At 50.1% G+C, this 15687-nt stretch overlaps 1 protein-coding gene across 1 annotated transcript; it reads left to right on the plus strand.

The window, feature by feature from the left end:
* The first annotated feature begins 6186 nt into the window (after positions 1-6186).
* Positions 6187-14951, plus strand: TCP11 (t-complex 11). The gene is given in 7 exon segments (XM_056361324.1): positions 6187-6874; positions 6963-7069; positions 7820-7864; positions 7866-7938; positions 8686-8906; positions 9287-9423; positions 10088-14951. Coding segments are annotated over 7 exon segments (831 nt in total). The 5' UTR covers positions 6187-6652; the 3' UTR covers positions 10114-14951.
* Positions 14952-15687: the final 736 nt, after the last annotated feature.

Here is a 15687-nt window from a genome sequence, read left to right on the forward strand (position 1 = left end):
AACAAGGTTCCCCCAGCATTGCCACCTGGGAAAGCCCTGCAGGATCTCCTCTGTGATCCTGCACCAGACCAGTTTCGCACAAGAACAGAGCGGCCTTAGTGTGTCAACAAGCCCGAAACACCCGAGGGCAGCTGGAAGTGAGTTGCCATTATTATTTTTTTTAATGTAAAACGAACTTCTTAACCTACAGGAAAGTAAATGTTCTTCTAGGATGGCCAAGAAAACCACGCTGGGATTTTCCAAATGGGTATGACTGACTGTTTATGAGCAGAGGCTTCCAAACGCAGAAATAAATGGCTTGCTCTCAGCAGGTTTTCCTTTCTATATTTACCCTCACCTGAAATGAACATTATTGCACACTGCAACATTTATTCCCTCTGATCAGGGGAGCAGGCGAAGAAACTAACCAGCCGCAACACGTCAAATAAATTGTTAATCTGCTGTTTGCGCTGGGGTAGGGGGAGGAGGGAGTCCCCTGGTTTTTGGGCAGCGCCCAGGTCCCGCTTACAACTTCCATCCCAGCTCGGCAGGAGCGCTTTGCTTTCCTGCTGCCGCTTGTGGCTGCTGAGAGCCGGAGCCGGGTCCTGCGTGGAGCTGATCTGTCGGTCCCCGATGGGTCTCCGGTCCCCTCCCTGTGGCACCCAAGCATCCCTGACCCAGGCAGCTGGTGGGAAGGGCTGCTCTCCCCATCGCATGGGAGGAACCGAGCTTCAGGGTGCAAGGACCTGCCTGAGGCAGCGCAAGAAGCCCTTTGCAGGGCAAGAAAGTGCACCCAGATGCCAGGTGAATGCACAAAGATAAGACAGCCCTCTCCAAAGCGCTGGGCTTTGGGATCCTGTTCCATGAGTCCCATTTTCTACACTGGGTGTTTCTCTGCCTGTTCTCAAGGTGGGAAGTCCCTACAGACGCAAAGGGGTGATCCCTCCCAGGGACAGATCCCCGGCAGGAATGAACTGTCCTGCTGACAAGCAAAACGCCATAAAAGACCTAAAAAGTCCATCTTGACAAGGGGCCCGGGGGGGACTGAGCCATTGCAAACCGAATCTTAACACAAGGCCGGCCACTCAGCTGTAAAATCTCTCCTAATCCCAGCCCTGGGGAAAGGAGAGGACGGGGAGATCACCTGCTTCTCCAGGATGTCGCCCACATCACATGGCTCCCTGGGTCACGCTCGCACCCACCACCACCTTCAAATCTGGGCTTGACCTCCAATTTACCTTGAAGTTCACTAACTAATCGTGCCAACCACTTTGGCACGCCAGCCAAAAATGGGGTTCACATCACCCCAGTGAGAACAGGGGGATTAATCCTCTGCCAGAGGAAGCCATCAGTCATTAGGGTATGTGGGTGCTGAGGGTGACCCTGGAAGGGACCCCCTGGACTTGGGCAGCAGGGATAAAAACACCCTTCCTCTGTTCACAGGGCTCACACGTACTCAACACCAGGCAGGACCTGGCTTTTCTTTTTTCCAGCTCAAACTTTTCACTTTTGGAAAAGTCTGTCCTCATCAGAATAGCTGAGCAAACGCTTCCCCAGCCAGCCATTCCAAGAGCATTTGTGTTAATCCAGATTAATGAACATAAAGCAATTTAGATAAACCGCATTAAGCCAAAAACACCTTTGAACTTTTTTTTTTTTTTTTTTGGATCAAAATCCCTCCCTGAGCGCTGTGTGTGGTTTGGGCCTCCCCGTACCGCAGCTTCGCCAGAGCCGAGCTCTTCACCGAGCAATAATTAAGTAAAGTCAGCAAATATAAGGATTACCCAGAGCCAGTGGCACCGACAGTGAACCAGCACTTTGCATGCAGAACCTGAACCCGATTTTGGGTCTGGGGGTGTCCAGCAGGGTGAGACGGTACAAGGAGCATCTCCCCAGTTCTGTGCACGTCTCCCAGCCACAACACCTGGGCTCTGGCCAGGCTGCCTACGTGACCATGAGCCAAACCCCTCCAAGCCTCAGTTTATCCAGCACCAACCCATCCCCTAAGTACACGGATGACGAGATGAGTCTGAAATGCCCCGAAATGGGGTGCTGGCCACGGGCGGCTGGGCAGGACAGGTGACGGTTCGCTCAAAGTGGCCAGTTCCCCACAGCTCAGACACACACACCGTGACTGCGGCAGCGACAGCCAGCTCATGCATATGGGATGTCTCATGGAAAAGATCATGCTCTGGCTTAAGAGGAGGGAATTAACAGATGCTGTAGTCGTCGGTGAGGCATGTGGTGTGTTACAGGCACGCAGCACCTTGCACATCCATGCCACAGCCATTGCTGCAGCAGACACTTGCTTCACCAAAGGACCCACGAACCAAAATTAGGGGCTACGGCAGCCCCAACACCCAGCCATCCCCTCACCTGGACAAGGCGGACAACACCACTTCGTTTGCCTGCAGGGAAGCTGCAAGCTCCACCGGATCCAGCCGCTTGCCCACATAGTTACACCAGCATCCAGCACAGAAACAATCCTAACCTTGTCTGGTGCCCCAGGAGCTCCTGTAAAAAAAGCTTTCCTGGCTGATAGGGCAGAGGAAAACTCCTGTCTCCAGCTCTCCTCTCCATACCCTCCCAAAACACCTGCTAGCACTTTCTGCCCTCCGCCCTAATTGCTTCCCTCCCAGAAGGTGAATTTCTAACACAGCCAAAGCCTGTAGCCTGTAGGCTCCGGATTTCCTCATTTTTTGGAAGAAGGGGGCTGTAACACCAACTGGGCTTTGCCTTTTCTGTTGGGACAGGGTTTATTTTTTGCAAAGAGAGCCTGCCATGGCTGGGCGGCTGCTTGCAAGCACTGTGCTCTCTAAGCTCCGCTCCCAGGTGATTTGGATCAGGATACACCAGGAAGTTTGCTTTCAGCTGCCTCTGTCGGCGCGTGGGTGTGCAAACAGTGACCAATTTCACTGCCGGTTCGACTCTTTTTTAAATGGGGACGTTCACATTCATCGGGCTTGAAAAAACAACGCCATCTTTTAAACAAAAAATCCATTTCCCCTTCCATCAGCTGTGGCCACTGCCGAAGGCATTACTGTTTGAACAAGTGGGCCCTCCCCATCCATGGCTGCCTCACTGTGCCTGGTGGGGCTGTGCTGGTGGGTTTGCAAAAGCGCAGCCATTCCACTGCTGAGGATGCTCCAGCTGCGGAGCTCTCTCTGCTCCTGCCAGGAAAATGGGAGCTTTTTTGGAAAGCTGAGTCCTCCCCACTGGGCTGGTTTTGCTTTCTTAGGGGAGTTGCTTGAACCGGGGCAGAGACACACGGGCTCTCCGCGGCACATTGTTGATGCTGTCAGTGATGCAGACAGGTTCACAGCTCGGCTGGTCCCTTTCCAATGTGATCATCAGGGTTACAAATTTCTGAGGCAATAAAAGGGCAAACTGGAAATGTCCCTATGGAGTTTGCTGCCTGACACTCAAGCACTCACCCTGAAAGACTCAAAATCCCAATTTCCTCTGTTGGGATTTCAGATAGATGGCTTGGTTAAAATAAATGAGATTAATCTAATCAGAGAGATGGATAGAGCTCATTAAAACAGTAGATTTAAAAAACCCACCCTGCCTATTACCAGTGTTCCTGAGGTCTTCTGCCTTTCTGGCAAGTTAAAGCCACCCAGGAATTGGATTCCCTTGCAGAAATCTGCAGGAAATGCATTAAAAATACATTCTGCTATTACAATTCTTCATGTCACTAGCCACTTGGGAAAGGAAATGAATGCAGGGCAAATGCATGTATATTTAAATACATACAATTGCCTCCTCTGGGATCAGGATTTATAGGCTGGGAGTGGTGGGCCCTGCTCTGAAACAGAGACAGACAAGAGCAAATTGAAGTCACCTCAAGAACTGTGCTGTTTTATTCTCTATAAATGCTATTTCCCCACCCTCAGCTTCCTCGCATGAAGCTGAGGATCAGAAAGGGGCAGAAGCCAGGTCTGGCATTGCACAAAGCTGAATGGGGGGCACTGGGGGGGGGAATTCCTGGACAGGATTTGGGCCAGGCTGGTCCCATAATGAGCTTTAGTGGTGTTATTTCTCATGATCATTCCTTTCCTGTGCACAAGCCACCTGCCTGCCCCTTCCCGTGGCTTTGAGCAGAGCAACCACACTCCAAAGCCTCTTTGTGCCCCTGCTCATGGGTGCAGGAGCTTGTTGGGATGAACCTGTTACGTGGATGCTCCTGCATGTGCAAACATGACCTCTGCATCACATGCACAGAGCCCTGTCGCCTTCTCCTTGCAGAAGCTGCCAAGAGCTGCTCTGGTTACCTCTCTGAGGCATCACACATGGTTTTTTTGGAAAATTTCAGATAATAATTGTCAACTTGCACACTGAGCAGACAGCCCTGCTTCTGCTCAGGGTCAGCCTGCTGCACGGAGACACATGTTCTCTGTTGGAAAAAGTTAAACTAAAACCCCAAACCAATCAAAAATTGTGTCCACCTGCAGAGTACAGAGAAATCAGTGCTAAGACCCTTACCACTTGACTGCGCAGCCCCTCTGTGCAGGAGGAGGTGAATTCCCCCCAGGGCTGGGTGACCTGGCAAACCCCACACGCCGAATGGGCCCTGCAGTGCTTCAAGGCAGAGGAAAGAGCCATCTGCGCTTCGGGACAGACGGCTTTCCCAGCTCGTTCCTCAGCGGTGTCTACCCCCAAGACAAGGGCCAGTCGCCATCTGATGTAGCTGCAGCGCTGCCCCAGCCAAGCAGTTTTCCCATTATTGCTTTTTGATGGGATGATTTTTACAGCTCCCCAGGGGCTTGAGGAAATCACTGACGGTTTAAGGAGACCACTCCATCGCAGCCTTGTGCTGCAGATGTACAGCAGGATAGACGTGGTTTCAGGCTATGGCTAACCCCCAGCATTCAATCATTTATGACAGCTAAACTGGTTACAACTCATCAGCTGAGCTGCGTTAATTGCACTCGTGGCTTGCTGCAAAGCCACGGCAATGATGGTAGCTCCAACCACCTTTAAACCCACCTGGGATACTTTCCTCTGCAAAGGCAGCAGGCTGAGGGAGGGAGCCACAGTGCTGTTCATGCAGCCCAGCTGTGAAGCTGTAACTAATTAGGAGCGGTAATGGGGTTGTCCGTCCCCACACAGCATGCCAGCCCTGTGCCTTTCATCCTCTGCATTTCGCCAGCCACAACACCCAGACATCTTAAGCGTTTCGCAGACTTTGGAAGACGGAGCTGTGCCAGGACTGTTTTACGAGGGGCGGATCAAGGCCTCGGCTCCCCAAGGGGCTGGCTCTTGTGCCCGTCCCTTGCACACACAAGGCTGAGCACAGGTCACCGTGCCTGTGGCTCCAGGGCATGGTGAGACACCAAGAACCCCCATCCCCTGCCCCATGGTGCTCCCAGCTCCTGCCCCCAACCACACAGGTGTCTGCTGGTGGGTGCTGTTGGATGCTTAGGAAATAATAAGTCATCCCAGACTGGATGTTTTGCCCCACAGAAGATTTAACCCCGATCCCAGTGAAGTCAGGGGGAGGTTGTAACAGTGGAGTCAGCCACTGCTTTTTTGGGCCCACCAGAAAGAAAAATGGGTAAAATCAGGTGAATAAAGTGCGTGAGAAGTGCGCTGCAGCTGCTGCAAACCCAGCAGTGCTCTCTGGAGCCTCTCCGGCTCGGCAGAATCATCTTTTTCACATCATTCCCTCTGAAATGTCTGAGTTTAACACCCCGGCAGTTCACAGGTCCTAAACCACGTCCCCTCGCAGGCTTCAGGGAGGCAACGGCTCTGCCCCCACCGATCCCTGGACAGCAGGGCGCAGGGGAGCTCCTGCCCTTCCCCGGGGAGCGAGGGCAGCCGGGCACCATGGCCGCCTGCTTGGCTCGGGGCTCGCTTGGTGAACCCAGGCCTCCCAAACCGTTCGCTGCTCCCACCTGTGAAACGCATCGTGGTGGTGTGGCCAGGCGGAGAAGGCCGGGCGTCCTGCGACCCCCAGGCCGCGGATCCCAGGGGGGCGGCAAGCCCCTTCCCTCAGACGCCTCGACGCCTCACAGCGAGGCCTCTCCCGGCCGTCCCCCCTCGCCTCCAATGGGAGAGCCCCGCCGCGCCACCTCGGCACGGCGCCTGGCGCATTCCATTCGCGAAGAAGGGGGGCACAGGACCCCGCGGCTGCGGCCCGTTCCCGCTGCGGGGCGGCCCACCGGCGCCAGCGCGGAGGGGTGCTCGACCCGCCGGGCTCGTCAGCGACGCCGCACCCGGCAGGCGGTGGCTCTGCGCGGCACCCCGCGGAGCGGCTCCCGGTCTCCGGCGCTGCCGCGGTGCGGCCACCCTGCGGGTGGGCGCGGGACACCCCCGGAGGGAACGGCAGCGGTCCCGGCGCCCCCCGCCCGCCGCGCCGTGGTTCGGTCCCGTTTGAAGGTGCGGCGGGCTGGGGCCGGCCCGCGCTGCGGGGGGTAACGATGGCTGCCGAGGGGAGAGCTGCCGCCCCGGGCCCCGCCATGGCCGATCCCCAGCCCGGCGCCGGGCAGCCTCCGTGGGAGGACGGCGGGCCCCGCGGCGAGGAGCTGCCGGCCCCCGGGCCGTCCTCCGGTACGGGGAAGCGGGGGCTCGGGGCGGGGGAAGCGACGGGGCCGTGGTACCTGTAGGCCTCGGGGCGTTCCCTCAGCCCTGCCGCCGCTATTCAGGTGTGCTTCCATATGAACGTGTGACTATGAAATCCACAGGGAATGAAGCAGCGGCGCTTTCCAGCCGTGCAGCGGCCTGGCCGCCGCTCCCGGCCGTCACTAGGTGTCAGCCGCGCTCCGCGGGAGCCCCGGGCCCGCGTGGGACCGGCCCAGGGGCCTGGGGCCGGCCCTGGGACCCCTTGCGCTTGCAGAAAGCGAGGCATCTCGCCTATAAACAAATCTGCACGTTTTCACCTTGTCACTTACCAGTTCAGTAATGTTTTTAAAGTCCTCTTCCCTCGCCAGGCCGGGGTTAGCGTTTCTGCTCTTACTGGCTTGGATTCTGCTTTTCTCCAGAACAAGCTGCGGGAAATAACCGATGACATTTCCAAACTGGCCATTGTCCATGAAATTACACTCAACAGGGACCTCAAGCTGCAAGAGGCCAGCTTTTCCCCAGACAGGTGTGTGCATTGATTATTTATATATATATATGTGTATATATATATACACACACATTTTTTTTTCAGGCTTGGCTTCTCTCTGTCACATTACAGAAAACGTGAGAATGTGGAAAGAAGGTGGGTTTGGATCTGACTGCAGAAGAAACAAGAAAATAAGATAGCTTCTGAAATAAATAAAAAAAATTGGAGCTTGTTTTATTTATTCATTTATTTATTTATTCATGATTCACTAAGAACTTCTTAAATATGATGAGTGTTAATACTGAAAGATTTAGAGGCTTCAGCTAAGCTGCGACTTTGACATGAACAAAGCAGACTTTTCAGTGGAGATTTCCTGAGGTGCCTACATTTTAGCTGAAGATCTGTTTAAATGACTGACATTCTCTTATTGTGAAAACAAGCACTAGCTAGAAAAACATTCTGTTGATCTCTGAGGGCTTGGAGAGTTTCCTTGAAAAAACGCTGTGCTCCTTTTACCCCACAGTTAAGACAGGTTAACTGCTGCATTTAGGAACAGGGTTGAAAGGAAGGAGTTCCACTTTAGAAAATGTAGGTTGAGAGAGATTTCCATGAGCCAGAGAAAGGTGAGGTGTACTGCTGCCAGTTAGGAGTAAAGATGAAGAGAAGAACATGTCTGAAGATGTGAACTGCAATGAAAGCCCTGAGGAATGGTCCCATCAAATGGTCCCTGAGAAGTTGTGTTTGCCTGATTTTAACAGAAAACCCTTCTCCTCCTCTCTTCTTTCTTAGCCTGGAAAACAGAGTGAAGGGGACCTTGCACGAAGCCTTCTGGGAGTCTGGAGGAACAGCTTTCTGCTAGTCCCCCAGACTACAGTCAGGCAATCCAGCTGCTGCAGGAGATAAAAGAGGTGAGTTGTTCCTGAGCCAGAGAAGCTGGTTATCTTAGAAGTAGTCTTCTCTGAGTCACCATCTCACCCTTTATACCCAGCATTCCTATGTGAACATGCGTAAGAGGGAGGAGAAAGCAGGCTCCCTTTAGTTTATAGGGAGACACAAATTGCACAACTGCACCTTCTAAAACCTGTCTGAGAAGGAAACTCGTTCTCAGGTCCCAGGTCTTTAAAACACATAATCTACACCAAAAGGATGGAAGGCTTTTGTTTGAACTGTTGGTTACAGGAACAGCCATCGGCTGTTCCTGGTATAGTGTCTGCCAAACAAACTACTGCAATTCTCTATACAAAGACACCTCTTCAGGTATATGAGGAGCTGTATCTACTGTTTAAGTGTACAATGTAGCAAATAACAACATGGTTTAGCACTAAAAGACACATGTTCTCAGCAGGGCATGAAGCTGTGTATAGTTTGTAGTTTGCTTTTTCAGTCTATGCTTTCAGATTAGACTCAAGTCACAGATCTCCCTCCTTTCAAGCGTGATGGTAAAGGAGGTTTTGCAAGATTTGAAACAGTAGCCAGACATCCTGAAGTACATCATTAGAGTCAAGCATTCCCTTACAGCGATTGTGTGCCCCAGAATTTGTGTACTGAGTAGTTAGCTTAGTCTCAATACAAGGCCAACCTCAATTCCTGTTGAGCAGCTCTGGAGAGCTGTCAAATTCCTGGAACAAATAGGCTGCTGCTGCTTCTCTGGGCAGGCCCTGCTATCTTTTCTGCTGCCATGGCACAACTGACTGCGAAGCCAGATTGAAGAGGCCTTGGACATGGAGCTGATTAGACAGGAGGCTGAGCACGGAGCTCTGGATATCCATGGCCTCACCACGTATGTCCTTGGCACCATGGCAAGGCTGTGTGCGCCCATTCGAGATGAAGAAGTACGAAGGTTGCAAAGCCTCATAGACCCAGCTTAGCTTCTAAGGTGGGTGATGCTGACTCTGCCTTGGTCTGCATAGACTGGGAAAACTTTCAACAATAAAACACTGGGTTAAGAGAAAACTGCCTTGGAATTATGGCCCAGGGACCCTTTCGTGCATTCTGGCCTACAACTTCCTTATTTTTTCCAGTGTAGACATGCTCCTGTTGCCTAGCTGCAATTTAGACAGTATGAGTCTTTCGTGAAGTAAATCTATTTTATCTACAATTTTTTTAGGGGCCACTCCAATCAGACTGAACAACCTTCTGTGAGAAAATGGATTCAAGTCAGAGGGTCTGAATTCCCCTTTCTCAGCATTCTAAAATGGCCCCAGTTACAGCATTTACTGCAGTATTAAACCTTCAATTCACTGTGTCTTATTCCAGGGAGATCTTCCGCGTGTTTGGCCTGATGAGAATGGATATGCTGAATTTCACCATCCAGATCCTCCGCACCCACTTGCAAGACCACACCATCCAGTATGAACAGAAGAAATTCCGGGAACTCTTGGATAAGCTGCCTAGTAAGTTGGTAGGGAACAGGAGAACTGCTACTTCTGCAAGAGCTGTTAAAGCAGTAAAAGGGAACCGGAATATTCCAAAGCCAATGCTTTCATCACATGCTCAGTAACAGATGAGAGAAATGCCTCTAAAAGCTGGAGGGCTCCTGGGTCCCTTCCTCAAGGCTTTTCACTAACATACCTTGCAGAAAAGGAGTGAGTTACTGTGCTTCAGCTTCTGCATGCGTAAGACAGAGCTAACAGCTTTCTCAGGAGGAACTGTAAGTTCTCATGAGTTCAAAGTGTTTTGAGATCCTCAGAGGAATGAGCAAAATGCTGTTAGGAGGCATATTTAAAAAGGAAAACTTGCATTTGATGTAGAGATCTCTTTTTTTTTTTGCGAGGCTGTAGCGGATTTCTCTCTGACTGCCTCTCTCCTTCAGCAGACTCCATTAAATGTGCTTCTTGGAGACTGAAATCCAATATATCCAATATAACGTTCTCTGGATACCAGTCTCGGTAGCGTAACCTTGTGCCCTGGCAACAGGACATTAATACTGTGTGTTAGCGATGGTGTTACGCCTTCCAAATGCACATCGCCTTCAGCCTGCAGTATAGCATACCTGCTTCTTACTGACTTAACCTGAGTCTGTCCTTACAAACATCTGTTCTTGTTACCCTACTGCAGATACCCTGGATCGCACAAGAGCATGACTGTGCAAAGCAGCAGCAGAAGCGTTTGCGTCCTCTTCGCAGCTGCCACCCCACTCCGCAGTCAGTGGCTCACCTGCCGCACACTCAGCAGGGGCAGCCAGCAGCAGCACAACTGGGCCAAGTCTCATGTCCGTGCTAAATCGAGGATACATGAATGTGCTTTGCCAGGAGCCTGGGCGAGAGCAATACCCTGAGGCAGGAGAAGTGCTTGGATAGCTTTATAGCTTTTCCATAAAGATATACGAAATGAACAAGTGTGCTGGTTCTGCGTCTTCTATAGAAAGAACTGGCCAGACTCTGTCCCCTCTGCGCCATGAGTCACTGTGTGTGGTTGTTCCCTATGTGAAACAAATTGGATTTTTCACAAAACTAAACCTCCCTGCTGCCAGGCAGCTGCCTTCTGCTTCGTGGGGATGTTACAGCCCTGCTCCATGGCTTGAGATCTGCTGAGTTATCACAGCTGCTGCTTCTACATCCACAGGCTGATTTGATTTCTGTTTGCAGACATTGCTTATGGATCAGGCTCGACTGCAGGAAGTACACGTACAGGTGAATCTGCTTACCGTCATAGCTGCAGTCCAGCTAGTGACCACTGGCATCTGTGGAAGCACCTTATGTGGCTCACCTGGGTTTGTAGCTAGGCTGAAACAGGTAACAAAGGTCCTCGTGGAAGGGCTGTCTTGTACCAGGCGGGTTACTTTCTTTTCCAGAAGGGGAAGAGTGAGTCTGCAGGCAGAGGCTGGTTGTGGGATGAGCAGCAGGAATCTCCCCCAGGAGTGGAAGAGGATCTGAGGACCAAATAGCAGCCAGGTCCAATGCAAGGAGTGGAGGATGCCAGCCAGCATTTCTAGTTGGGAGTTAAGCAATAGTCCCTTCTTAATTAGAGGGGAAAAGTAATAGTGCTGATCACTGTTTCATGGGTCAGCTGCAGGGTAGCCTACTGCTTGCCAAAGTGTCGGGAAGGGAAGCTTAGTTCAGCAGAGCTCTGGCTGAATGTTGGTTGTCCTGCACTAGCTGCCTGTGACGACACTCCACAGGCATGGGGAGCAACTTCCCTCTGTGCTTGCGAGACCCCTTCCCCACCCAATGCGAGCTGTGGCCAGAGCGCATGTACCTGTGTATGATTTAGGTATGAAGAAGCTTTAGAAGATACCAGCAACCAAGTGCTCCAGGAAGTCGGCATACTCTCACAGCTGGGTTCCTCTGCTTTTACCACTGAGAAATGTGCTTTCCTGAAAGCCCAGATAAAAAACATTGCAGGGAAGGGCAACGCAGTCCGGCACGTCATTGGTGAGTCTCTGTTTGCCCAACTTGACCTTGAAAGCCACTTTGTGCTCGTAGGCCACAACTTAGGTTTAGGCTAATGACCCTGGAGCGTGCCAGACAGGTCTAGGATGGGCACTAGCAAAGCAAACTCCCTGCGCTGAGCAGAACTTCTGCTTCAGGGTGTGAGCCGAGTGCTGTGCCTGGCCCCTCCGCGTCGTCTGCACCGGAGAGGAGGGTCAGGGAAGCTAGGTTTAGAAACTGCCTTGATTTTCCTGTTCCACCCTGAAAAGCTCCCAAACAGTAATTGCTTTGAAGCAGCTCTTGAATCCTCCCATCCTTGCTAAAAACTAAACAGGCCCAAGTGCAAGCTCTGTTCCTAGGTAGTGTTGCAATCTTCAGGTTAGGATGCAGGGTGAGAGCTTAATCACTGGCTGTAGTAAAGCACCATGCTAAGATCTTTAAATAATATTTATCCCTAGAGAGTGCACTGCTTGGTATTCGGCTAACCAGCTGCCCTATAATGCTGCTCCATCAAAATATTTATTCAAATGGTTTGGATAAGAGCTGGTTATTTTGACCTTTTGTTAGTACTCTGAATGCTAACTCCGCATCAGATTGCAGTGCCACAGGCAGCAAGTATGCTACAGGAAAGATTATTTCCACATGGAAGACTAGCTTTTATCAGCTATGAAAATAAGGTGAGGTTCTTCCTGCCCACTGCTTCATCTAGTTAAGTATCCTTCCCAGCCCGTGTGGACACCACCACACTGTTTATTTGGTTTTATTCTTTCCATGTCAGAGCAGGCTGTTTTGTTTTGCTGTAGTTCAGAAGGCTGAATTAATAGCCTAAACCAAACCTCGATAAACTACAAGCTGGGCAGTGTGTGATGGCAGTGACTCACCGACGGTGTAGCATTAGAAGCTGCAGAACTAGACAGCCTTCCCCCCACTCCGTGTCTAAAAATCAAGCCTGTGTCTTGCCTGCACTCTTGGCCACTATCAACATTTCCCACATACTCACTTCAAGTGCAAGAACGCGTGAAGCAGCCAGGTAGTTGAATCTCAGCTCTGTGTTGTGTTCCTCAGAGAGGCTTCTTCATTGCTTTCAATTTCAAAACACTGCTGTGGCAGGCAAGATAAATCCCAGGCTCTGAAGTTCTGTATTCCATTACGCTTCCAAGAGGCTTGATGCTTCAATGCAGTACAAAAACTTTCACGGAGTGAGAGATCTTTACTGTTGACCTGCTCCACTTTGACATGAGGTTTGACATCCGTCCTCCAGCCCAGTACCCCAGCCACAGCCATCGTTAGAAGCAGCTACCCAGGACAAAGGGGAAACAAGGCGAGTACACCTGATGCTCGAGTACTCCTTGTGTCCCACAGTTTCACCTCAGTTCCTGTGCTGGGTGCTGTTTCATCTGCTCAGTATTTGGAAAAGGAATATGTTATTCCACTGTGTCCCCAAATCCATCCAGGGCATGCCGCAACACGCTGTCCTCAGATCCGCTCTTGACTGTGTGAGGAAACCTTTCTGTGCAAAGGTTGATTGCCGACTTACTTGTTTTCATACTTTTGCTCCCTACAGAGCAGCGGATTCATTCCTTCCTTGACCTCTTCATTTCCCCTGATGGACAGAATTCTCAGAAAGATTTCCCAAAGGGCCTTGATCCCATTCAGGAAGAGCTGCTGGAAGTTGGGCACAGGTTTGGAAGCGTCATGCACAACAGGCAGGTGTTCCGACCTTTCTACTCGGCATTTCTCAGGGCGCTTTTCCCAGATGCAGCAGCAGACTCAGATGGAGGGATGGCAGATTCTTACTGATCATCTTCACTGCGTACCGGGCAGGGATGGAACGCATGCTCCAAGTTTCTCAAATCATGCCTCAGCTTGTAAAAATCAATCAGATAAATCCACAGGGACCAGCGTTGCTACTGGGAAGTGATTTGGCATGTCACTATCTGAATAAACCTCTCAACTACACGAGGTAGCTTTTTTTTTTTCCTCCCCAAACCCCCCCCTGCCACTATTTGGTGGGGAAGGCAATGGGATGCGGAGCTCATAAAACTGCAGTGCAGCTTAAGCTTTTCTTAATTCAAGGTGTTAATTCTGCCATGGGCCTGTAACCTACTTTGCTGAAATGTTAGTCACAGCCCAGGGACGCTGTTTGCATTTGATAAAGCCACATGGTATTTCAAATCATTAAAACGGCTCAATATATTTCAATGTTAGCTTGAAAACCTGACTTATTGAATTATTAGAAATGGAACATATGGTATAAATTTAGCAACCCCTGGTGTATTTAGTATTTTACATCAGCCAGATTATACTTGACATGAAAATCTGAACTTTAACCTGTATTTAAATGTCTGGATTTCTTGCTCTAATTTTACATAATGAAAATGTCCTACTTCTTGGCAAGTCAAAAGTCTTTGCTGGGTGAATACCATGTACAGTGGCTGCCCAAACTGTTACAGTTGTAACATGAAACCGCTTGCTGCTGTGCTACAGAGAAGTGATTTTAGCGTTTATCGTTAGTAAACTGGGGTCCCGACAGTCCCCAGTGGATGTTGGTGGGGGTAAAAATGAGCTTTTCTCACTGTCGCACAGAAAGCATACACAAAGCGGTTGGAGACTGCTGTACTATAGGTAGAGCCATCTTTAACAGAATGTTACAGAGGATGTATAGAGGGTAGATTAGATATTAGGAAGAAATTCTTTACTGCGAGGGCAGCGAGGCGCTGGCACAGGGTGCCCAGAGCAGCTGTGGGTGCCCCATCCCTGGCAGAGCTCAAGGCCAGGCTGGACGGGGCTCAGAGCAACTTGGGCTGGTGCCAGGTGTCCCTGCCCATGGCAGGGGGTGGGAATTAGATGGTTTTTATGGTCCCTTCCACAAACTGTCCTATGTGGATGCGTTTTTATGCATCAATTAGTTTTTCTCAAAATAATCATCAGTATTTGGAGTCATTATGACTAACTGCAAAAAGCACAGTTCAACCAAAGTGACTACTCAGCACCTGCACAACCCCCCATTCTGCAGCCAAAGAACCACCCTGCGACAGCTCCCAGCTCATCCGCCTCCTGTGCTCCCCTCCACAGCCGCAGCACATCGTCTCTGTGCAACGCTCCCGTGTTTTCTTGTTCCTTGGATTTACGAAGCGGAGCAGGGCAGGTACAGCGCTAGACTGAGCTACCTCAACACCACAAACCTGCCCTGCCTCACCCCTTTTCTCTTACCTTCACAGGTCAGGGCTGTTCGACGAGGATGAGAACAGCTTTCCTTTAACACACGTGACCAGGAGACTTCAGTCTAACACCGACATCACGGAGCAAATGTGTGTCTAAGTTTGTTTATTAATTCAGTCTGTTCTAAGTTGTACAATTATGAAAACAACAAAACGACTGCTGGAAGCCCAGGAATATTTACAATCTCGCCTTGTTGTCGTGAGGTCAGTCTATGTTGTTGCACAGATTGGTTATGTTTGGTACCACAAGATGTTTAAAATTCAGACAAATTTTGAACAGATTAACAATTGTATATACAGGAAATAAAAGGAAATTCAAGTATCAAAATACAGACAGATTAAATAACATTTGTATTACAAATCAGTCCCACTGCCATACATCACAATTAGCAAAAATGTCTACATTGCAAACTGAACTTGACTGTTCTCTGCCCTGTTAGGGAATCTCAGGTTATTCTTCCATGGGTAAGAAAAGTGTTTGAGCTAGATTGACTTTGCAAAAGCAGCACAGTTACTTTCTTTTGGGGAAAAAAAAAAAAAAAAAGAAAGAAAAGAAAGAAATAAAACTGCAGTAATTAATGCCAATATGAGACCTAAAAGGGAGACCTTTTGCAACAAGACAGCGTTGCAAACACCGTGCTTGCTCTAAAATAAAGATATTTTTTGCATGGAGATGATGTGAGCAGAGGAAAGCCAGGGGAAATTCTGCTGCTATAAATTTCTGAAGTGGGGTGGAAGGAGCGTTAAAGTCCTTGCCTCCACTTCAGCTGCACACAGGGCTGGGTGTGTGCGGAGGGACTATTTGGCATCTGGCCTGTGTCTCAGCAGCCTCGTGAAGGTACAAATTTTCACTAGAGGTACATCCTAGAAGGTGCCCTGTCTTCTCCCTGGGAGGGGGACAGGCATGTACCCCGCAAAAGTTGCATAATTTCTTCTAAAAAGAACAATCCCAAAGCAAGTTCAAAGACAGCTGACAGCAAAGATGAGTTGCGTTTTGTTTTGTTTTGTTGTAAATACAAAATTAAAAAGGATAAAGCAGCTTCAATTTGAGAAAAAACAAATCATC

This window comes from Falco biarmicus, chromosome 16 (assembly GCF_023638135.1).
Source record: "Falco biarmicus isolate bFalBia1 chromosome 16, bFalBia1.pri, whole genome shotgun sequence".
NCBI lineage: Eukaryota > Metazoa > Chordata > Aves > Falconiformes > Falconidae > Falco > Falco biarmicus.